The sequence below is a fragment of the Bombina bombina genome, chromosome 3 (genome assembly GCF_027579735.1).
Source record: "Bombina bombina isolate aBomBom1 chromosome 3, aBomBom1.pri, whole genome shotgun sequence".
NCBI classification, from domain to species: domain Eukaryota; kingdom Metazoa; phylum Chordata; class Amphibia; order Anura; family Bombinatoridae; genus Bombina; species Bombina bombina.
The window spans coordinates 1171718193-1171743222 of record NC_069501.1 but is presented as its reverse complement, the minus strand read 5'-3'; the positions used below and the strand labels follow the sequence as shown (position 1 = coordinate 1171743222).

The 25030-nt window shown below is 36.7% G+C and overlaps 1 protein-coding gene across 1 annotated transcript in view; it reads left to right on the top strand.

Annotated features, from left to right (window-relative positions):
• The window catches only part of CNTN5 (contactin 5), a 990860-nt gene that overhangs the window by 773531 nt on the left and 192299 nt on the right, over positions 1-25030 (top strand). The window contains exon 15 of the mRNA XM_053705588.1: positions 24744-24893. Coding sequence (XP_053561563.1) covers positions 24744-24893 — 150 coding nt within the window. The remainder of the gene's footprint in view (positions 1-24743; positions 24894-25030) is intronic.

Below are 25030 nucleotides of genomic sequence, written 5' to 3'. Positions count from 1 at the left end.
TCTGCCCGTCTGGAGGACCACTTCGCCCGGCTTGGATGAAGTCTTCTCCCGGCTTCGTTGAGGACTTCGGCTCAGTTGGATGAAGTCTTCGGCCCTTTACTTGAGGATGGATGTCCGGTCTTCAGAACTGTAAGTCGATCTTCAGGGGGTTAGTGTTAGGTTTTTTAAGGGTGTATTGGGTGGGTTTATTTTTCACGTTAGGGATTAGGGCTGCAATAGAGCTAAATGCCCTTTTAAGGGCAATGCCCATCCAAATGCCCTTTTCAGGGTAATGGGGAGCTTAGGGTTTTTTTAGCTAGGATTTTATTTGGCGGGTTGGTTGTGTGGGTGGTAGGTTTTACTGTTGGGGGGGTTGTTTGCATTTTTTGTACAGGTAAAAGAGCTGATTACTTTGGGGCAATGCCCCGCAAAAGGCCCTTTTAAGGGCTATTGATAGTTTAGTTTAGGCTGGGTTTTTTTTATTTTGGGGGGGCTTTTTTATTTTGATAGGGCTATTAGATTAGGTGTAATTAGTTTAAAGATCTGTAATTTGTTTTTTATTTTCTGTAATTTAGTGGGTTTTTTTGTACTTTAGCTAGTTGTATTTAATTTATTTAATTGAATTTAATTTACGTCATTTATTTAATTGTAGTGTAGTGTTAGGTGTTAGTGTAACTTAGGTTAGGTTTTATTTTACAGGTACGTTTGTATTTATTTAGCTAGGTAGTTATTAAATAGTTAATAACTATTTAGTAACTATTCTACCCTAGTTAAAATAAATACAAACTTGCCTGTAAAATAAAAACAAACCCTAAGATAGCTACAATGTAACTATAACTTATACTGTAGCTATCTTAGGGTTTATTTTACAGGTAAGTATTTAGTTTTAAATAGGAATTATTTAGGTAATAATATTAATATATATTTAGATTTTAGAAGGGGGTGTTAGGGTTAGACTTAGGTTCAGGGGTTAATACATTTAGTATAGTGGCGGCGACGTTGGGGGCGGCAGATTAGGGGTTAATAAATGTAGGTAGGTGGTGGCGATGTTAGGGACGGCAAATTAGGGGTTAATAATATTTAAATAGTGTTTGCGAGGCCGGAGTGCGGCGGTTTAGGGGTTAATATGTTTATTATAGTAGCGGCGACGTTGGGGTGGCAGATTAGGGGTTAATAAATGTAGGTAGGTTGCGGCGACATTGGGGGAGGGAGATTAGGGGTTAATAAATATAATGTAGGTGTCGGCGATGTTGGGGGCAGCAGATTAGAGGTTAATAAGTATAATGTAGGTGGCGGCGATCTCCGGAGCGGTAGATTAGGGTTTAATAAATATAATGTAGGTGGCAACGATGTCGGGGGTGGCAGATTAGGGGTTAATAAGTGTAAGATTAGGGGTGCTTAGACACAAAAGTGTCCTTATATATATAATACTATTTAAATTAACGTATTATAAACCTTTTTGTTATTTACATTACAGTGAGGATTAGGTCTTGATGTCCAATTTGATTATATACCTACATTTATACTTGAGTTTATTTTATTTCTTGTTTTATAGCATTAATATTACAATATCTCATTGTTGTATGCAAAAAGAAAAATAATAGTATATATGGTCATTATTAAATTGTGACACTGTGAACCAAATACACGTTACAGTGTATATACATATGCACATATTTCTGTAATAGGTACCACATAGAGAGGCTATTTAGACTAGAATTTTTTGTTTGTGACAGGAACTTCAGGGGTTAATTAAATGTGTTTTGATTGATGTTATGTCATTGGACAGAAATCTGTATATTAAGAGCACCTACACCACCTGTTCTCTATCAGTGAACAAGTGCCCCAGAGGCATGAAACGCGTATGATGTCACAGGAGGTGTTGTTCCCCCTGTTCCAGTTCATTTATTGTTTTTACCATGTTGCTGTATGAGGATCTTGCTTTTATTTGTTAACAAATAAAGACTGGCTTTTTACCTATCCCTGGTGTGCCGAGGAGTTTCCTTGTTCCTCTCTATGTGCAGCGTCTGGACAGAGACGTAATCCCTACGTGCACCCGCAGTGGCCGAGGAGCAGGACACGTGGTAACGCAGAAGAACGCCATGAGAAAGAGTTGATTGGAGCATCCTACCCTTACCTGTTGTGTTCCTGTGTCGTTCTCTGTTCCGGGTAAGTGGCTCATCAACCGATGCTTGCGATAGCATTTTACACATATTGATAGTGTTTTCTCACGAGCGTATTACATAGCGTTACCTGAAGATTGCTCTTTTAACATGTCTGGGCCTAATGGAGTGGTAGATCAGCCTTTCAACTTCAACTTCCTACATCACGATACCGGTGACTGGTAAATAGCATACATTAGCCTCTCTATTATGGAACTGTAATTTCAAGATATATTTCTTCTGGATATCTGGATACCCCAGTATGTATATGTATCCATGGACTATCTAATACCAACAACGACTTAATGGAGTATATTGTGGATAGTCTGTACAGCTACAATACTACTATTATGATGGACTGTGCAATATAGACTATACTAAACCAATTCTCTCTTTTTTCCTTAAATTTCCATTTTATCATGGACAACGGGTTGTTGCTTAAAGGCACATCAACACGCTTAGAGTTTTTTTGCTAGATGTATAAATTACAGTCTTACATCTTAATTATATGCATGGTTGACAGCACAAATGAAACATTGGTAACCATTTGAGAGTTTTGTTTATGACATTTTGTGTTCTTTACCTATTAATTTTCTTGGTGATAATATTTGGATATCGTTATTTATCTAATAGCAAGTGTGTTTATGCTCCTGTTTCGCTGGTGTTCATCAATTAATCTTTTTATCAAGTGTTCCATGACGGATAGATATCAATTAACATATAGGGTTAATTATCCTTCTTAAGCAGATGGATTTCAATACATGTGTTTGTTAGTATTTCATATAGTTATTAGATTTATCAACTATTGTGGTATAAATTGTATATGTGACATAACATTTGATTAACTTATAAGTATGAGATAGTAGGTGCCTATTTATATTATCTATCAATTTTGGTGCTAGTTTTAATTGACTGGGCACTTTTAAATAAATATATATCAGCAAAAATTTATTGAACAACCACTGCACTTCTAGCTATAGTACAACAGATATGAATTGTTGTTTCTAGAAATATCTTTCAATACCACAGTGGTGACTATTGTGGTTCAATATAGACGTTATATATCTACTTTAAGTGTTATTTTTGTTTATATTTATACATATATCATGGAAGCACAAGAAGCACAAGGTTTTGTTTTTGAGGATCTTACACAAACACTAGATCCCTCAGCAGACACATTACAGTCTTGGTTAGACGATGTTCAACATGATCTTGAGAGTTTATTTGTACAAATGGATAGTTTAAGAAAGACAGACATTAGACTAGAATTGGACATCAAGACCTTCCTTATCTATCAACAGAGAGAACATATCCCTAGGGGTCTTAGGATTAAAAAGTTTCCATCATTCCATGTCACATGTTCAAAGTTTATAGAGGAATGGAATACAGCTCTTTCCACATGTTCACAAACACTAATGACAATTTTGATTAATTATAAAAAACAACAGAGGCTGACACTGATTAAACAAATGCAAGACTTACAAATTGAACTAAAACAGGTACAAACAGACCCTGAATTCGGTCTCTATGATACTCAATTTAAAGAAAATATGCAGAAATTTCGGAGAGAATTATGGGAATTTAAGGCACAAAAAATTAACAGAGATAAAATGGACTATGATACTGAAAATGTTTATTCATGGTCCCATATAGGATCAGTCTCTGTTAGCAACAATAAGAGCAGAAAACTCAGATACAAAAAATCAAAACAGAATAAAAAGGTAACCTTTAGTGATACAGAGTACGATTACGATACATCAGACAGTGATTCCGCAGGATACACACATGACACTTCAGAACAGTTATCAGCACTCAGTACACCTATTGTTCCCCAACTAGCATTGTCAAAAAACGGATCAGGCCCACCTCACTCAATCTTAAAACCTTTACATCCAAAAGAACACGTAGAGGGGGCCAAAATAGATACCGTCGTAGACACAGAAAAAACAAAATGATATCCACAGAGAGTAAGGAGGAAACAAACACACAGATATCTGCAAAAGAAGTGATTAACTTATCAAACTATAACCTTAGTTATGAGGAAGAGAGGGTATTGTCACGAGGACTTAGTTTCTCTCCATCCTGTCATTTTAATCTGTTTCAGACCATTTTAGATTTAAACAAATTTGTGAGATTGCTCACTCTTAAGAAACATTTTCTAAAAGATGAGTCTGAGACAGAGTTATTGTCGGACGGGGAGAACAATGTTTCTCATAAACAACCTATCAACGACTCTGAGAGTGGTTTAACATTTCAAGACAAATGCTGTATACAGGACATGGAAGATTTACAATTTTTAGATACTGATGGTATTAGACATGGTCCGTCTGTCCAAGATATAAATATATCTAGACTAAAAAATAAAAGTACCTTTTATCCAGTACAAACGAGAGGTAATTCGTTGGATATTTTTCAACAAACCATTGAAAACCAACTCATTAAACTTGACAGTGATTTAAAAAATCCTCCCTCTACTACTACAGACAGTACCAAACATTCTAATAAAAATTTCACTGTATCTGACAATAAAGCATTGAAACAATTAACTTCAAACAAAAATCTTGTATTTCGAGAGTCCGATAAGGGTGGAAACCTAGTAGTCCTAAATAGGCAAGATTATGTCCTGGAAGCCTCTCGCCAATTATCAGATCGCAATACATATTGTACTTTGGCCACCAATCCTACGGCAGCATACAAGGGTTTATTGAGGGAGATAGTGAAATACGCCATGGACAATGGTATTATTTCGGCCAATATGTCAGAATATCTGATTCCTGAGTGGCCGGTAACTGCCGTGTTTCACTATTTCCCCAAAATACATAAAGATCCCCTAAATCCTCCAGGGCGCCCCATTGTAGCGGGGATAGGGTCCCTTAACGAACCACTGTCTGAATTGGTGGACATATATTTGCAGCCCCTAGTTCTAGCACTACCAAGTTATATTCAAGACACCACATCTTTTATCAGACAAATACAAGAGATTTCATGGAAATCTAGTTACACTCTTATGTCCATGGACGTTTCTTCATTATATACGTCAATACCTCATGATAAAGGTTTGGAGGCATTAGAGTTTTTTCTAAGATATAGATCCAACTATGATGAGGCAACGATATCTTTTTTGTTGCAAGCTACCGAATACTTGCTGACTCACAACTTTTTTCTTTTTGAAGGACGTTTCTATCTCCAAAGATGTGGAACGGCCATGGGCGCCAAGTTTGCGCCATCCTACGCCAACCTATTTTTAGGTTGGTGGGAGCTCTTCCACATCTTTGGAGATACAAACCCCTTCAGGCAATCTATTATTTACTATGGTCGCTATATAGACGACCTGGTATTTATCTGGGATGGAGACAACGAATCTATTCACTCTTTTCACCAATATGTGTCAAACAATAGGTTAAACCTCATTTTCACAATAGAATCCAGTGCAGATTCTTTAAACTTTTTGGATGTGACCATTAGACCAATAGATGAAGAAATTCAGGTTGAACTATACCGTAAGCCCACGTCAGGTAATAGTATCCTCAAATATGACTCTTGTCATCCATCACATCTCCTTGCCTCCATCCCCAAAAGCCAACTCATTCGGGTGAAACGGAACTGCACTGATCCGAAAACCTATGAAGAGCATGCTGCAGACACCGTGAAGCGATTAAAATCACGAGGTTATCCAAAAAATATTTTGACACAAGCAAAAATTGAAGTAGACAAGGTCAGAACTTCTGACTTACAAAAAAGACAGAAGGGGTACAAAGGAGAGTAATGAGAAATCTTTTACTTCTGTACCAATTTTTGCTACACCATACAGTATGGAGTATGGAAAGATCTGTAAAATAATTAAAAAGAGTCTTCCAATCCTAGAGAGTGACGAAAAATTAAATCGAGTCCTGGAGGGAGGTTGCAAATTTGTGTCACGTAAAGCTAAGACTCTGAGAAACATTTTATCGCCCTTTATGCTGCCCAGAGTCGTAAATGACACATGGTTACAAAAACGCAAGGGGTGTTACAAATGTAATGCCTCACGATGCAAAACATGCTCTCATATAGTTCAGGGTAACACCTGCAGATCAGAAGCATTAGGCAAGACAAGTGATATAAGATATTTTATAAACTGCAATAGTACACACGTAATTTATCTATTGACTTGTCAGGGATGTAATATTCAATATGTGGGACGTACTAAACGGTCCTTGAAGGACCGGGTCATGGAACATCTTAGGTCCATAGAGGACCCTGACTCAAGAACGCCCATTGCCAAACATTTTAGAAATTTTCACAATTCTGACAAATCTCTGTTGAAAGTACAGGGCATAGACTTTATCCCTAGACATCCCCGGGGTGGAGATAGGGAAAAGAAACTGGATGAAAGGGAGGTCTTTTGGATTCTACATTTAAAAACTAGGGTACCTACGGGTTTGAATTCCAGAATGGATGTAAATATGTTTGTTCAACGTTGACCAATCGACTATAATGCATTGTTATGGGGAAAAAAAGTGTCCTTATATATATAATACTATTTAAATTAACGTATTATAAACCTTTTTGTTATTTACATTACAGTGAGGATTAGGTCTTGATGTCCAATTTGATTATATACCTACATTTATACTTGAGTTTATTTTATTTCTTGTTTTATAGCATTAATATTACAATATCTCATTGTTGTATGCAAAAAGAAAAATAATAGTATATATGGTCATTATTAAATTGTGACACTGTGAACCAAATACACGTTACAGTGTATATACATATGCACATATTTCTGTAATAGGTACCACATAGAGAGGCTATTTAGACTAGAATTTTTTGTTTGTGACAGGAACTTCAGGGGTTAATTAAATGTGTTTTGATTGATGTTATGTCATTGGACAGAAATCTGTATATTAAGAGCACCTACACCACCTGTTCTCTATCAGTGAACAAGTGCCCCAGAGGCATGAAACGCGTATGATGTCACAGGAGGTGTTGTTCCCCCTGTTCCAGTTCATTTATTGTTTTTACCATGTTGCTGTATGAGGATCTTGCTTTTATTTGTTAACAAATAAAGACTGGCTTTTTACCTATCCCTGGTGTGCCGAGGAGTTTCCTTGTTCCTCTTTAATAAATATAATGTAGGTGGCAACGATGTCGGGGGTGGCAGATTAGGGGTTAATAAGTGTAAGATTAGGGGTGCTTAGACTCGGGGTTTATGTTATGGTGTTAGGTGTAAACATAACTTTTATTTCCCCATAAGAATCAATGGGGCTGCGTTACTGAGTTTTACGTTGCTTTTTGGCAGGTGTTAGACTTTTTCTCAGCCGGCTCTCCCCGTTGATTCCTATGGGGAAATCGTGCACGAGCTCACCGCTGACTTAAGCAGCGCTGGTATTGAAGTGTGGTATGGAGCTCAATTTTGCTCAACGCTCACTTCTTGCCTTTTAACGCCGGGTTTGTAAAAACCCGTAATACCAGCGCTGCAGGTAAGTGAACGGTAAGAGAAAACTGCTCGTTAGCACCGCATAGCTCCTAACGCAAAACTCGTAATCTGTCCAAAAGTAAATTAAAATAAAATAAAATGACATAGAACTTGAACAAAACAGGTATACAGTGCATTGTATCCTTGTGTCTCTTATATAGATGAGACGTACACAGTATGTTTCTCCTAATCTCCATTCTACTTTGAGATAGTCTATATTTATATATATAGTCCTTGTTATGATGAAATCCCAAAACAATTTCAAGTATATCACGACAAATTTTTATATCAAGCAGTGAAACATCAAACAACATGACATGGAATGCCGCTAGGCTTTAACATAGTTAACCTATTTTGTGCAAATATGTTACAAAACTGATGGACGGACACCTGCATTACTTTTTCAGAATAAATATGTGGTTATGTTTGTGATGTGAGTGATTTAATTGTTTCAGTGTTCCAATAGAATTCCATAGAGGCAAATACATATTTCTTCCCTTTGAATGTGTATGAGATTCTTTCAAGGTTTAAGATAAAATTCACCAGGTTCACCCATTCAGTTAGTGTTGGGGGTTTAGGTTTTTTTTCCAGTATCTGGGTATTAATCTTTTAGCTGAATTAATTAATATTTGGAATAGGGAGGCTTGTAGTTTGCAAGGTATTTTTGTTTTCCCATTTAGGAGGTAAATTAGAGGTGATAAGGGTATCCTGCATTACAACAGTTTTTATATTGTGTTATGACTTGTATTCCAGAATGGTTATATGACCCACCATAAATGTAGTAGTGTGCCTTTTTCGCCGCAATCACACGAGCAGCTGTCTGATACCAAGGAGTATATATAGTGTAATCTTGTAGGTGTAAGGTACCAACATGAGAGTAATTTAATATTTGTTTCTAGGGTGAGAACTTAGATTGAGCTTTTATTTGTTGATGTGAGTATTTTTGTCTTTTCTTTTGGAGTGAGAGTGAGGTTAAGGTCTTTTTCCCATTTTGAGATGTATGGGGGGTCTGTGCTTGAGTTCAAATCTAAAAGGAGTTTATAGAATATTGATAATAAGTGTTTTGCAGGTGTTCCAGAGTTGCAGGCTTGTTCAAAAGGGTTAAAGGATGGAAGAAGTTGTCTTTGTGTATATGTTTGTTTATATACACAAAGACAAAACTCGTAATCTGTCCAAAAGTAAATTAAAATAAAATAAAATGACATAGAACTTGAACAAAACAGGTATACAGTGCATTGTATCCTTGTGTCTCTTATATAGATGAGACGTACACAGTATGTTTCTCCTAATCTCCATTCTACTTTGAGATAGTCTATATTTATATATATAGTCCTTGTTATGATGAAATCCCAAAACAATTTCAAGTATATCACAACAAATTTTTATATCAAGCAGTGAAACATCAAACAACATGACATGGAATGCCGCTAGGCTTTAACATAGTTAACCTATTTTGTGCAAATATGTTACAAAACTGATGGACGGACACCTGCATTACTTTTTCAGAATAAATATGTGGTTATGTTTGTGATGTGAGTGATTTAATTGTTTCAGTGTTCCAATAGAATTCCATAGAGGCAAATACATATTTCTTCCCTTTGAATGTGTATGAGATTCTTTCAAGGTTTAAGATAAAATTCACCAGGTTCACCCATTCAGTTAGTGTTGGGGGTTTAGGTTTTTTTTTCCAGTATCTGGGTATTAATCTTTTAGCTGAATTAATTAATATTTGGAATAGGGAGGCTTGTAGTTTGCAAGGTATTTTTGTTTTCCCATTTAGGAGGTAAATTAGAGGTGATAAGGGTATCCTGCATTACAACAGTTTTTATATTGTGTTATGACTTGTATTCCAGAATGGTTATATGACCCACCATAAATGTAGTAGTGTGCCTTTTTCGCCGCAATCACACCAGCAGCTGTCTGATACCAAGGGGTATATATAGTGTAATCTTGTAGGTGTAAGGTACCAACATGAGAGTAATTTAATATTTGTTTCTAGGGTGAGAACTTAGATTGAGCTTTTATTTGTTGATGTGAGTATTTTTGTCTTTTCTTTTGGAGTGAGAGTGAGGTTAAGGTCTTTTTCCCATTTTGAGATGTATGGGGGGTCTGTGCTTGAGTTCAAATCTAAAAGGAGTTTATAGAATATTGATAATAAGTGTTTTGCAGGTGTTCCAGAGTTGCAGGCTTGTTCAAAAGGGTTAAAGGATGGAAGAAGTTGTCTTTGTGTATATGTTTGTTTATATAGTTTCTGGCTTGGAAGTAAGATAACCAATGTATATAGGGATATCCTATTTCTTCTTTAAGTGTTGTAAGTTGTTTTAGTGCTCCTGAGTGTACAATTCATAAAATAGGGATATTGCCGGTAGAGTCATGTATTTTATTGGGAGTAGAAATTCTATCAAAGGGGAGGTTTGGGTTATCTAGTAAAGGTGTTAATGGTTAAGGTATGGTTGATATTTGGGGTATTTTCGTATAATTTGGTCCCATATTTTCAGAGTTGTGGAAACTAAGGGATTTTCTCTTTTGATGTAATTCTGTCTTGTGGTTGAAGGCTGCACATACGTCCTAAATTACTAGTTAGTTTATGGTCACCCTCCAGATTGACCCATTGCTTGTTTGACAGACTTCTGTGTCAATTTCAGATACTGACTAATTGAGAGGCTTGGTAGTACATTCAAATATTTGGGATACCCAAACCCCTTTTTTTTTAGTTCTGTATGTTAGGTATTCGGACATTCTAGGGCATTGGTCTTTCCAGATAAATTTGTTTATGAGCTTTTGGGTTTCTTTTAAAAAGGGAGGTGGAAAGACTATAGGAATAGTTTGGAACAAGTATAAGATCTTTGGAAGTATTGTCATTTTAACTGCAGCTACTCTACCTAGCCAAGATAATAGTTTAGATTGCCATGATATGAGATCTTGTTTAATACCAGTTAGTAGTGGTATAACAGAATTTCATTTTCAAGATGTTTAGGGTGTTAATGGGTTTGGTTATAGTCAAAGAGATTTTGTGTTCTTTGGTGCCTTCTCTCGGGCCTTTAATTTGGGGATTATCTCTGATTCTACTAGCCAGTATTTCCATAGTTAGGATAAAGAGGATCGGCGACAGGGGGCAGCCTTGTCTTGTTCCATTATGGATTGTGAAGCTCGTGGACAGGTCACCATTTAGCTTAAAACGTGCACTTGGTTTATTGTAGAGGGCAAGTATCAGGTCTATAGCAGCCGAAAGAAAATTCCAGCTTACTCTTTCAAAGGCCTTTTCTGTTTCTATAGCTAAAAGTAAACATTGGTCTGGTATATATTTTGTGTTGCTGATCAATTGTAAGATTTTTATTGTATTATCCATGGCTTCTCTTCCAGGAACAAATCCAACTTGAACTCCATTAATCAGTCTTGGTAAAATTGAATTTAATCTGTTTGCTATAATTGTTGCGCATATTTTATTGTTGTTATTCAGCAACGATAATGGTCTAAAATTTTGGGGTGATTCCGGTGGCTTCCCTGGTTTAGGGATAACCGTGATGTGAGCTTCCAACATCTCACTTGGTATAGGGTGATCAGAGGATATGTGGTTAAATACTTCTGTTAAGTGAGGTGTCAGAATATCTTTAAAGGAGGAATAATATTAAGTATTGTAACTATCTGGGCCTGGGGCTTTTCTGGTTGGCATGTTTGATATTGTGTGTCAGACTTCTCTATATATGATGGTAGAGTCTAAGAATCTTTTATCATCTGTCGTTATAGTGGGTAATGTTGTGTCCTGTAAATATTTAGAAAGGGGTAAGCTGATGGTCTTTTGGGAGGTTGATGTTTGTATTTGAAATGTTGTATAATGATATCTAATATTGATGGAAGGATTCTGCTATTTTGTTAGTAGGGACAATTGGCTCTCCTTTTTCATTGAGTTGGTTAACATTTGTCCCGTATTTTTTCCTGTTTAGTTGTCTAGCTAGTATCTGCCCTGTTTTATTGTTTTCTGCATAGAAATCAAATTTTCTAGTAAAGACTGATCGGACGGTGTGGCCTTGTGTAGCGACTCATAGTTAGCCAGCTCCTTCAAAAAGGATTGATATTGTGTTCGGTGCTTTGCTTTTTATTTTGCTCTAAGTTTTATGCTTTCTCCCCAAATGAAACATTTGTGGGCCAGCCAATTTGCGTATGGATTAGTGTCTTGAGTTTTATTAAATTGAAAAAGTTCAATGAGCCTTTTTAGTAGTGATGCGAACGTTAAGCTGCCAGTAAATATAGAATTATCAAGCCTCCAAATGAATTTGGAAGATGGACTATTATGCCAATTCAGTTCGCATACGACCGCAGCATGATCTGATATGATTTGAGTTATCTGTGATGAGGAAACGTAGTTAAACCCTTGATAATTTGTCATTATGTAGTATAATCTTGAATACTTTAAAAATGGGTGTGAGAAGAAAGTGTAGTCTCTAATGGAGGGATGTTGTGTCTGCCATATGTCTAACATATGTAGCTACTGTAGGGATTTACCTACCAATCTGAAGACTGGTTTTGGTGCATTGGGGTTATTTGTAGAACTATCCAGGCTAGGTTCTAAGGTAATGTTGAAATTGCCTCTGAGAAATATGTACGAAAGAATGTTGTTTGACCCTTGTTTCGAGCATATAAGTTAGCTATTGTTATTATGCTACTGTAAAGTAAGCCCACAACAATTAACATTCTACATTCTTTGTCTTTGTGTTGGGATAGTAACGTGAAGGGGATATTTTTCATTATTAGTATGGCTACGCCATTATGTTTTGTCAAACTGAAACTGAAGAAGTTTGATGAATAGTAATACTGTGGCAATTTTCGCTCATGAGCTAATTTAAAGTGTGTTTATTGTATAAGAACTACAGAGGCATCCTTTTTATAAAAATCATGCAGTGCCATAGATCTTTTATTAGATGAGTGGAAACCCTTGCCATTTTGGGTGAGTATTGATATGTGGTGATGTGTTTGTTTGGGTACCTTACAACTCATCTTTGTGGTGTTGAATAAGATTCAAGGGTGTCCGTCCATCTTGTCCAATGTCATAGAAAATTAGATCTCCATAGATTCTGAAACTTAGATAGCAGCCATGAATACATTTATGACTAGCGTATAAAACATTTAACATCAATGTATATAAAGGCAATATACATATGTACTGGATATATTTGTCCATTGTGTTACAAAAGTGAATATAACTAGAACTATTTAAAGTGAGAGAAGGTGGGGGTGGGGCAGAGTATATTATACACAAGAGATTCAGTGGTTAAGGGCGAATGGCCCAATTTGAGTTTTATAATCTCCTAACCACTGATACCTCCAGCCACAGATTTAAAGTTATGGGCAAGATACAACTAACAAGTAATTGTAAATAGACTTACAAGTAAGAGTAGGTAACTTAAATCTGTGAGGAAAATTCCACCAATGCCCTCGCAAAATCAGAGCTAGATTGTTTTTAGTTAGAAAAAATGTTTTTCTCCATTCATACACTAAAGTTTATTAAAGTCAAAATTTTAACCACACATACATTTAGCAAGAGCTAAAAATTAAAAACACTGCACCTAAGTTGAGCTGTGATTTTTAAATTAGTCTGAAATCAGTATCAAAGGTATCTGGCAGCAAAATTATAGATATAGGCTAAGCCCTTACAATCCGAGGGCTAGATTAAGTTTAAATTTTTACCAAATATTAAAGCTGCATTATACCAGACCAACAAAGGTGAGCAAGTTAAAAAGAGGGGAAAGACAGAGCTTATCCCAGAGGACCCCTGACGTACGTTTCACAAAAAACGCTTCCTCAGAGGGGTGTGGAGCCGCTGCAAAATGTTATATTTATGAGTCTTTAAGACTCTCCTCCGATATTTGAGTGGGTATGCCTGATTGCCAAAGCTCCATTTTCATTGGCTCATGTAAGTGTCAATCACCAAAGTGACTGGTGATAGGGTACGGTAGGGGGTAGTGGTTCCTAACGTCAGTGTTACGTCTGAAATGGGCGTATTTGTTTATATTTGCATTTGTAGTGCAGATCTCATTGGATGATTACATCAAACATATGTTACGCTGTTGTACTTGGCTTAATATCTGACACATCAATAGAAAGCATGAGGCAGTCACTGTCAAGTATGACCGTATATCGTGGGCAGATAGATTTTATTAGATACGTCCCTTTCGCAAAAGCGTTGTACCGGGAAACTGCTATTTTGCCGAGTTGCTGTTAGTCTTATTCATTCCCAGATCTAAAGAATGATACATATAGATACATAATAACATATATCGGAGTACAGAATCGCCCTTTTGACATTGGTCAGCAGCTTGCTTTTGTCGGTAATATGAAAGAATATGATTGATCTGCTCGATTTCATTCTGAACTGCACTTATATTCATGTTTAGTCATAGGAGGGGTGCCAGAGTGTTAGTTATAAGGTCAGCTTGATAGGAGGATACACTTCCCATGTGTTTATCTTGGTCATAGGGGGCGTGCCAGACAGCGTTGTGTAGCCCTCTAATTGGGCAATACTGTGTGTGTTCTATCATATGTATCACAGTGAGATTCTATAATATTCACCCTATTAGGAGTCATTTAATTAAAATGTGTATCCGTATACTGATCTGCTCGTTAGATAGGGGATAGAATAGAAAGATGATAAAGTATGTGTCAATCTAATTCCTACATATGTTAGGATTAGATTTCTGTGAGTGTCCAGGTATCGTTTATTTATTCCCTATTGTGCCATAAACAATATTTGGATATAGCGTATCTAGCGCTTTTTAAGTCTTTATGAGTGAACAGCCCATAAACTTAATTCATCCTATGTCCGATTCTACATGACATTGCGTGGAAAGCGCCATTGTTTGTTGGAGAGTGCACAGATATCAGAGATAGTTTTTGGTGATGTCAATATTGTTTTATGCACAAATATAATAGGGTACATCTTTTTAGAATATATGTATAGAAGATAGCCTTTTGTTCATGCTGCTTTCAATTCTTTGGTATATTCTTAGTGTACTTGTAACGGATAGTATGCTGGATTATGTTCAAGCATGGATATTCTCAGTACTTCGGATGGCAACTTTGTTGAATGATTGCTGTCCAGATCACTTGTATCTTTAATATATAAATGGTGAATAGAAATATTATGATAAATGTGAAGACATAGGTGTGTAAAGTGTACTATTGAGTGCTCAAAAATAATACATGTTGAGAGTGATCAGAAAAGAAAACAAAATGTGAAACATACATATCTAAGTGTATATAGATTACCTGAAAGGGTTTTTCTTATAAAAAATATATTGATTTACGTGTATATAGTATAGTGAATTGAATAATCAAGTGAAAGATATAATAGCCTCAAAATTGAGTTGGTGAAATGAATTTTTAATCAATGAGGGTGAGTCGTGGAGTGAACCATGAATTATGATGAGTGATGGGGAAAGAAAATTATTGATATAAGTGATACAGTATCTCACTTACAGATATACAAAATAATTATTGAAATCATTCATGCCATTTGGTTTTACAGAATTTAGACGGTAGATCCATTTGCACTCAAGTTTGAGTAATGTTTTCTCCAGATTGCCTCCTCGTATTCCTAATGAGGCTTTCTGAATGACCATATATTTCAGGTTGGTAGTAGAACACTTGTGATGTATTTGAAAGTGTTTTGCGACTGATGTTAACTTTTTGCCACGTGCTTCATCCTTATTGGCATTTTTTATATTGTTGGCGTGTTCAAGGATACGTACCCTGATCTCACGGGTTGTCATGCCAACATAGATCATTTTGCATTGGCAAAAGAGAGCATATACAACCGCAATAGTTCTGCAGGAAAAATGGGAGGCTAGATTATATGAATGGCCATCTTTATCTTGGATGGTTTTGGACTTTATTACATATGGGCATGCGGAGCAAGTCCCACAGGGATACATCCCTGGGTCAGTATCTTTTTTCTTAAAAGCTCTCACATAATGACTGGAGACAAGTCTATCCCTAAGATTTGTGGGTCTTTTGTACCCAATAGAGATTCTGTCACCAATACTTTCTTTCAGAGAGGGATCATTTTGCAATATTTTCCAGTGTTGATTGATTATTTTGGTTACTTCTGGCATTTGTGGGTTATATGTGGTGATTAGTCTTGGATTAGACTCACTTGTATTTTTGATCTTTGGAATGAGTAAATTTTCTCTGTGAATGTTCAGGGCCTTGTATTTGGCTCGTTTGACTGCTTTCTTGCTATAGCCTCGTGCCATTAGTCTGCCCATTAGGGCTTTACTTTCTGTGAGATATATGTCAGTACTGGAACAATTACGTCTTAGACGCAGAAATTCCCCAAAGGGGATAGCCTTAAGGGTGCATGGTGGATGAGCACTAGATCTATGTAATAGAGTGTTAGTCGCTGTTTCTTTTCGGTAGATAGTGGTGTTAATACAACCATCTTCTTTCTTGAATATAGTTATATCCAGAAAGGAAATTTTGTGCTGATCGGCTGAGTAGGTTAATTTGATGTTTTTGTTATTCATGTTTACTTTTGTCATAAACTGATCTAATTCCTGAGATGTTCCTTGCCATATGAATAAGACATCATCTATATATCTTATTCATAGCGGGATGTGATCAGTATGATGTTGTAATTCAGTCGAGAAAACATCAAAGAGCTCCCAATGCCCCAAGAACAGGTTGGCATACGTAGGTGCGTAGGCTGTACCCATTGCGGTACCTTGCGTCTGTAAGTAGTACCTATCGTTGAAGGTGAAAAAGTTATGTGTTAAGACAAACTGCAGTAGTTGAATCACGAAATTATTGTGATCTTCATTGTCATTTGTATTAGATGAAAGGAAATACTTGATGGCTGCTATTCCATCTGTATGTCTGGTAAAAATTTAAACTTAATCTAGCCCTCGGATTGTAAGGGCTTAGCCTATATCTATAATTTTGCTGCCAGATACCTTTGATACTGATTTCAGACTAATTTAAAAATCACAGCTCAACTTAGGTGCAGTGTTTTTAATTTTTAGCTCTTGCTAAATGTATGTGTGGTTAAAATTTTGACTTTAATAAACTTTAGTGTATGAATGGAGAAAAACATTTTTTCTAACTAAAAACAATCTAGCTCTGATTTTGCGAGGGCATTGGTGGAATTTTCCTCACAGATTTAAGTTACCTACTCTTACTTGTAAGTCTATTTACAATTACTTGTTAGTTATAACTAGAACTATGCTTATAACTAACACTAAAACTTGAACTGTGAAGAAAAAAACTAAGAAAACTAAAACAATACGCTTCAGCCTCAAAAACGTCAGAGGGAAAAAGGAATAAAAAGAGGCAGTGACTCAAGGTCCTGCTAACTTGTGATATATTAATAGGGTGTAGAATATTGGGAGAGTTGTTGTTATAGAGGGTTTACATGTAGGCATTAGTTATATATTAGTTTGTAGAAGTGTTATTTGCGTAATTGACCGCATTGTGTGAAAAATATGTCAGTGTGACAAATGAACAACATCATACTGCAATAATACAATAATTACGTGACCACTGTTTGTTCGATGGCTGAGTCAGGAGTGTCTGTAGATAGTGTCCCGTTAGTTATTGGTCCTCTTCTGTGTCTGTGTCGAATTTCTTGCCAGGACGTTCTTTGAGGTTTGGGAATAGTGGATTCTTTGTGATTCTGGTTTGCTGTAGGTGTCTGATCCTGCAGAGGAGGTGATGAAAGTTGTAGTTTGTTGCAAAGGTCTGTGATTTCTTTGGGGTCCTTGCAGACATGTCTGTTGAAAGCTTTAAGGACTGTAAGGTGTATAGGGAATCCCCATCTGTACTGGATACTGTTGTCTCTCAAAAGTTTTGTTAATGGCTGAAATTCTTTCCTCTTTAGGAGTGTGCAATTTGAAAGGATGCGTCTGTCCTGAAATTTGAATTGTGGATTTTTCCTGGCACATTGTAGAATCTGTTCTTTGATTTGATACTGTAGAATTCTGAGTATGACATCTCTAGGAGGTTGTGAGGTGTTTGGTCTTTGTCTCAAGGTCTCAAGACTCAGTGAATTCCTTTAATGTATATATTATCTAGCCATGATGATTCTTCTGTAGAAAGTGCATTGAATATGTCTAATACATACATTCCCAAGTTGCCTGGTGTTATATCTTCTGATATACCTCTAATATGGAGGTTATTTCTTCTATTTCGGTTCTCCAGATCAATTTTATCGTAGACATCCTCTATAGAGGTTTCCTAAAAGTTGATGCGTTGGTTGACTTTCTCAATATCATTGGCAAAGAGGTCACATTCATCTTCCAGGGCCTCTACTCTGAAACCCAGTTCATTAAGATCTGATCTAACTGAGGCCACCTCTTCTCTTATGCATTGTGTAATTTTTTGCATCATTTTGTTCATATAGGACTTAGTGTGTAGTCCAGAAATTTAAGCTTTTGTTATATAGTCCATGTGACCTGATGTTGGACTGTTTGGTCCATTGGTAGCGGAGGTTCCGATCAGCCAATAGAATGCGAGCTCAATCTGATTGGCTGATTGGATCGGCCAATCGGATTGAACTAGATTCTGATTGGCTGATTCCATCAGCCAATCATAAAATTCCTACCTTAATTCCGATTGGCTGATAGAATCCTATCAGCCAATCGGAATTCGAGGGACGCCATCTTGGATGACGTCCCTTAAAGGAACAGTCATTCGTCGTTCAGTCGTCGGTCCGGATGGATGTTCCGCGCTGGAGGTCTTCAGGATCCTGCCGCTTCGCTCCGGATGGAAGACCATAGAAGATGCCGCCTGGATGATGACTTCAATCGGATGGAAGATCCTCTTCTGCCCCGCTTGGATGAAGACTTTGACCGGATCATGGACCTCTTCAGCCCCCGCTTGGGCTTGGATCAGGACATCGGAGGAGCTCTTCAGGACGGATCGGTGAACCTGGTATGGTGAAGACAAGGTAGGAAGATCTTCAGGGGCTTAGTGTTAGGTTTATTTAAGGGGGGTTTGGGTTAGATTAGGGGTATGTGGGTGGTGGGTTGTAATGTTGGGGGGGGGGTATTGTATTTATTCTTTTACAGGCAAAAGAGCTGAAATTCTTGGGGCATGCCCCGCAAAGGGCCCTGTTCAGGGCTGGTAAGGTAAAAGAGCTTGTAACTTTTTTAATTTAGAATAGGGTAGGGAATTTTTTATTTTGGGGGGCTTTGTTATTTTATTAGGGGGCTTAGAGTAGGTGTAATTAGTTTAAAATTGTTGTAATATTTTTATTATGTTTGTAAATATTTTTTTATTTTCTGTAACTTAGTTCTTTTTTATTTTTTGTATTTTAGCTAGTTTATTTAATTGTATTTATTTGTAGGAATTGTGTTTAATTAATTTATTGATAGTGTAGTGTTAGGTTAATTGTAGGTAATTGTAGGTAGTTTATTTAATTATTTTATTGATAGTCTAGTGTTAGGTTTAATTATATCTTAGGTTAGGATTTATTTTACAGGTAAATTTGTTATTATTTTAACTAGGTAACTATTAAATAGTTCTTAACTATTTAATAACTATTGTACCTGGTTAAAATAATTACCAAGTTGCCTGTAAAATAAATATAAATCCTAAAATAGCTATAATATAATTATAATTTATATTGTAGCTATATTAGGATTTATTTTACAGGTAAGTATTTAGCTTTAAATAGGAATCATTTATTTAATAAGAGTTAATTTATTTCGTTAGATAAAAATTATATTTAACTTAGGGGGGTGTTAGTGTTAGGGTTAGACTTAGCTTTAGGGGTTAATACATTTATTAGAATAGCGGTGAGCTCCGGTCGGCAGATTTGGGGTTAATAATTGAAGTTAGGTGTCGGCGATGTTAGGGAGGGCAGATTAGGGGTTAATACTATTTATGATAGGGTTAGTGAGGCGGGTTAGGGGTTCATAACTTTATTATAGTAGCGCTCAGGTCCGCTCGGCAGATTAGTGGTTAATAAGTGTAGGCAGGTGTCGGCGACGTTGAGGGGGGCAGATTAGGGGTTAATAAATATAATATAGGGGTCGGCGATGTTAGGGGCAGCAGATTAGGGGTACATAGGGATAACGTAGGTGGCGGCGATTTGCGGTCGGAAGATTAGGGGTTAATTATTTTAAGTAGCTGGCGGCGACGTTGTGGGGGGCAAGTTAGGGGTTAATAAATATAATATAGGGGTCGGCGATGTTAGGGGCAGCAGATTAGGGGTACATAGGGATAACGTAGGTGGTGGTCGGCAGATTAGGGGTTAAAAATTTTAATCGAGTGGCGGCGATGTGGGGGGAGCTCGGTTTAGGAGTACATAGGTAGTTTATGGGTGTTAGTGTACTTTAGGGTACAGTAGTTAAGAGCTTTATAAACCGGCGTTAGCCAGAAAGCTCTTAACTCCTGCTATTTTCAGGCGGCTGGAATCTTGTCGTTAGAGCTCTAACGCTCACTTCAGAAACGACTCTAAATACCAGCGTTAGAAAGATCCCATTGAAAATATAGGCTACGCAAATGGCGTAGGGGGATCTGCGGTATGGAAAAGTCGCGGCTGAAAAGTGAGCGTTAGACCCTTTAATCACTGACTCCAAATACCAGCGGGCGGCCAAAACCAGCGTTAGGAGCCTCTAACGCTGGTTTTGACGGCTACCGCCGAACTCCAAATCTAGGCCTATATTTGCTGGATTGCCTACTTTTAGTGTTGCATAGTGAGTTTGAGGATAACATCCCAATAGTTTGCAGCTGCGTAACTTGCCTGCAAGTGTTATGCTGTGCGAAGAAGATCCAAGATGGCGGCTGTCATTTCAGCCGGTTGCTGCTTTAACAAGCTGGCGTTAAGCTCTTTGGCTTTAATGTGTCACCGTGATGATCCGGATTCAATGGGGGTGCATTCCGCCTTGTTTATGCCCATTTTTCTGTTCTCCTGGGATGATTAAACTGCGTTAACAGGACCTTCAGCTCCGGAGCCATCTCACACTTTGGCAATCACTTTCACGACCAATCTCCGCCCCCCTCTTCTCTTTCATCATTTGTTTGTGTAATTTACTATTTATTGATGCTTAAGATTTTATTTACACATCGTTTTCAACTAGTTGAATTATTACCCTTAAATTCTTTTTATTTTACATTACTATTTTTTATTGTAGAGGTTACATCTTATGATTATTATTATTAGAAATGTTAAATCTATTATTCTTGCCACATAGTTTTCTCTCTTCTTTCTCTTCTTCTTCTTATTATTATTATTAAAAATGTTAGATGTATTATTCTGGCCACAACGTTTTCTCTCTTATTATTATTATTATTATTATTATTACTAATAGTATTATTAGAAATGTTAAATGTATTATTCTTGCCACAGAGTTTTCTCTCGTATTATTATTTATTTTATTATTTCTAGAAATGTCTTTTGAATAGTAATTTAACTTTTAGGAGAAAAATATCTATCATCTATCTATCTATCTATCTATCTATCTATCTATCTATCTATCTATAAATATATATATATATATATATATATTTACAGGGAGTGCAGAATTATTAGACAAATGAGTATTTTGACCACATCATCCTCTTTATGCATGTTGTCTTATTCCAAGCTGTATAGGCTCGAAAGCCTACTACCAATTAAGCATATTAGGTGATGTGCATCTCTGTAATGAGAAGGGGTGTGGTCTAATGACATCAACACCGTATATCAGGTGTGCATAATTATTAGGCAACTTCCTTTCCTTTGGCAAAATGGGTCAAAAGAAGGACTTGACAGGCTCAGAAAAGTCAAAAATAGTGAGATATCTTGCAGAGGGATGCAGCACTCTTAAAATTGCAAAGCTTCTGAAGCGTGATCATCGAACAATCAAGCGTTTCATTCAAAATAGTCAACAGGGTCGCAAGAAGCGTGTGGAAAACCAAGGCGCAAAATAACTGCCCATGAACAGAGAAAAGTCAAGCGTGCAGCTGCCAAGATGCCACTTGCCACCAGTTTGGCCATATTTCAGAGCTGCAACATCACTGGAGTGCCCAAAAGCACAAGGTGTGCAATACTCAGAGACATGGCCAAGGTAAGAAAGGCTGAAAGACGACCACCACTGAATAAGACACACAAGCTGAAACGTCAAGACTGGGCCAAGAAATATCTCAAGACTGATTTTTCTAAGGTTTTATGGACTGATGAAATGAGAGTGAGTCTTGATGGGCCAGATGGATGGGCCCGTGGCTGGATTGGTAAAGGGTAGAGAGCTCCAGTCCGACTCAGACGCCAGCAAGGTGGAGGTGGAGTACTGGTTTGGGCTGGTATCATCAAAGATGAGCTTGTGGGGCCTTTTCGGGTTGAGGATGGAGTCAAGCTCAACTCCCAGTCCTACTGCCAGTTTCTGGAAGACACCTTCTTCAAGCAGTGGTACAGGAAGAAGTCTGCATCCTTCAAGAAAAACATGATTTTCATGCAGGACAATGCTCCATCACACGCGTCCAAGTACTCCACAGCGTGGCTGGCAAGAAAGGGTATAAAAGAAGAAAATCTAATGACATGGCCTCCTTGTTCACCTGATCTGAACCCCATTGAGAACCTGTGGTCCATCATCAAATGTGAGATTTACAAGGAGGGAAAACAGTACACCTCTCTGAACAGTAACTGGGAGGCTGTGGTTGCTGCTGCACGCAATGTTGATGGTGAACAGATCAAAACACTGACAGAATCCATGGATGGCAGGCTTTTGAGGGTCCTTGCAAAGAAAGGTGGCTATATTGGTCACTGATTTGTTTTTGTTTTGTTTTTGAATGTCAGAAATGTATATTTGTGAATGTTGAGATGTTATATTGGTTTCACTGGTAAAAATAAATAATTGAAATGGGTATATATTTGTTTTTTGTTAAGTTGCCTAATAATTATGCACAGTAATATTCACCTGCACACACAGATATCCCCCTAAAATAGCTAAAACTAAAAACAAACTAAAAACTACTTCCAAAAATATTCAGCTTTGATATTAATGAGTTTTTTGGGTTCATTGAGAACATGGTTGTTGTTCAATAATAAAATTAATCCTCATAAATACAACTTGCCTAATAATTCTGCACTCCCTGTAGTGTTTAGTTAAATGTGTTTTGCTTGCATTTTAAGGATGTGTATGTATTGTTATTATTGTAATATACCCTTGTATTTACATTTATCGCTATTATGTCTTTTTATTTATTTTTTGTTTCGAAGGAGGCCTCCTTTTATATTTATTCACATATTTCTTTATGGATAACAAAGTTTATGTGAATCAAGCAAGAGATTGAAGGATGTTTACCAATAAGAGTTGTAAACTTGAATAAATATGTATATATATATATATATATATATATATATATATATAAAATCCTTTTACGCAAATGGAAAGGACAGACATTAAAAACACAATTACGTTTGATTATGTTCTGATTTTCAAGGGCAGTTCACAAGGCAATAATATAGGATAAGGAATCTGACTCTGATTAGTTTTTTTAATCTAATGAAATATGGATGAGTTATAAAGCACAAATGCATTCGCATCCAATGGTTCATTTTACCTTTATGCACAAGGAAAATGTTCTGTGAACACAGCCATCTGTAGAATTGTTTCTAGGGGAGAACAGGAATTTAAAAAAATAATAATAATAATAATGTTGATGTAGAAAAACAAATACAATACATATTTGTAATTTTAAAGGGACATGAAAGTTCAAATTATCCTTTTATGGTTCAATTAGAGCATGCAGGTTTAAGTGATCTTTCCGTTTGCCTAAATTATCAAATATAATTTATTCTGCACTACTGAGAGCATGCTTTTGATTGGTGGTTACCAACATATGCACATATGCCTCTTAGTATTGGCTAATCAGATGTGTACAGCTAGCTCCCAGTAGTGCATTGCTGCTTTGGAACTGACGTTTAAGGGACAGTCTACTTCAAAATTGTTATTGTTTAAAAAAATAATGGGGCCGATTTATCATCAGTCTGTCTGACATGATCCGCTCAGCCGGTCATGTCCGACAGACATCGATGAATGCCGACAGCATACGCTGTCTGCATTTATCATTGCACAAGCAGTTCTTGTGAACTGCTTCTGCAGTGCCGCCCCCTGCAGATTCATGGCCAATCTAGCAGGGGGTGTCAATCAGCCCGATCGTATGGAATCGGGCGGATTAATGTCCGCAGCCTCAGATCAGGCGGACCAGTTATGGAGCAGCGGTCTTAAGACAGCTGCTTCATAAATGCTGTTTCCAGCGAGCCTGAAGGCTCACACAGAAACGGGCATCAAGTTCCATTCGGACTTTACTACTCATGCACCAGGTTTGCTCAACCAACATTATTATATTACATTTCTACCTGATTCTAAGCCCATAGTGATCCAGCCCTGAGCTTTCTGAAGCAACATGAAATTTCATGATCAATGACAAAATATGTTCTTTTCTGGAGGTACAACATGATTCATCTTCATGATGGTATATTACAATAACCTAAATGGTCTTCCAGATAGTGTTGAAAATATGTATTGTTTTCAGTGTAAAAGTACTGTGATTAGACTTGTATACAACTGTAGTTTGAAAAAGCTTCGCCATAAATAGACAAATTTTTAATTGGAATGGTTTCTTGATTCACCTCCTAAAAATATTAATAATTTAAGAAACTGGAGGGACTAGTTTTAGTGAATCCTCTTAAACAAATACAAAATATATATACAGTATGTAATATATCATACACCAACCAGTAACACAAAATACAGTACCGTCAAAATGAAAAGCGTATACCCAAACGTAAGACAATATAAATTTGCATACTGAACTCTCTTCAAAATGTTAAATTACCAGCAATAAATAATTAACAAACAATGATGTAAAAGATTATCAAGACATTTTTGCACAAAAATTGAAGGGATGGCATTTAATATTTTGTGAGACGTAACTTTTTTTTTCTTTTAAAATTTAGTGCAAAATTATAGAACCAATAGTTTTTATATTTATTGCATGCATTTCAGAGCTTTAAATATACAAATACTGTATATTATTTATATAAATTATGAGAGGGATCTAGAATGTTATTCATTGATTTTCATTGTTATACTGAAAAGATATATGGTATTAATTATTTACCATCATTAATTCTAGTTGGTAATTTAATGTGTTTTTTCTATGAACAGTTCCTGAAACTATTAGTGGAGATATGGAGTCAGCAATGGCAGTGGATCTTAATCCCTGGGTGGAATATGAGTTTAGAGTTGTAGCCACTAACACCATTGGGACTGGAGATCCAAGTGTACCATCCCGGGTCATCAGAACCAGTGAAGCAGGTAATGTACCGTTAATTTTAATCCATTTTAATTTAAAGAACCTTTCTTGCTTCAGGCATGAGAAATTGTTATATGTTGTGTTCTTCAGCATAATTTTGAAGAAAAGAATGACCCTAAATTGATTTGATGCATCGTTT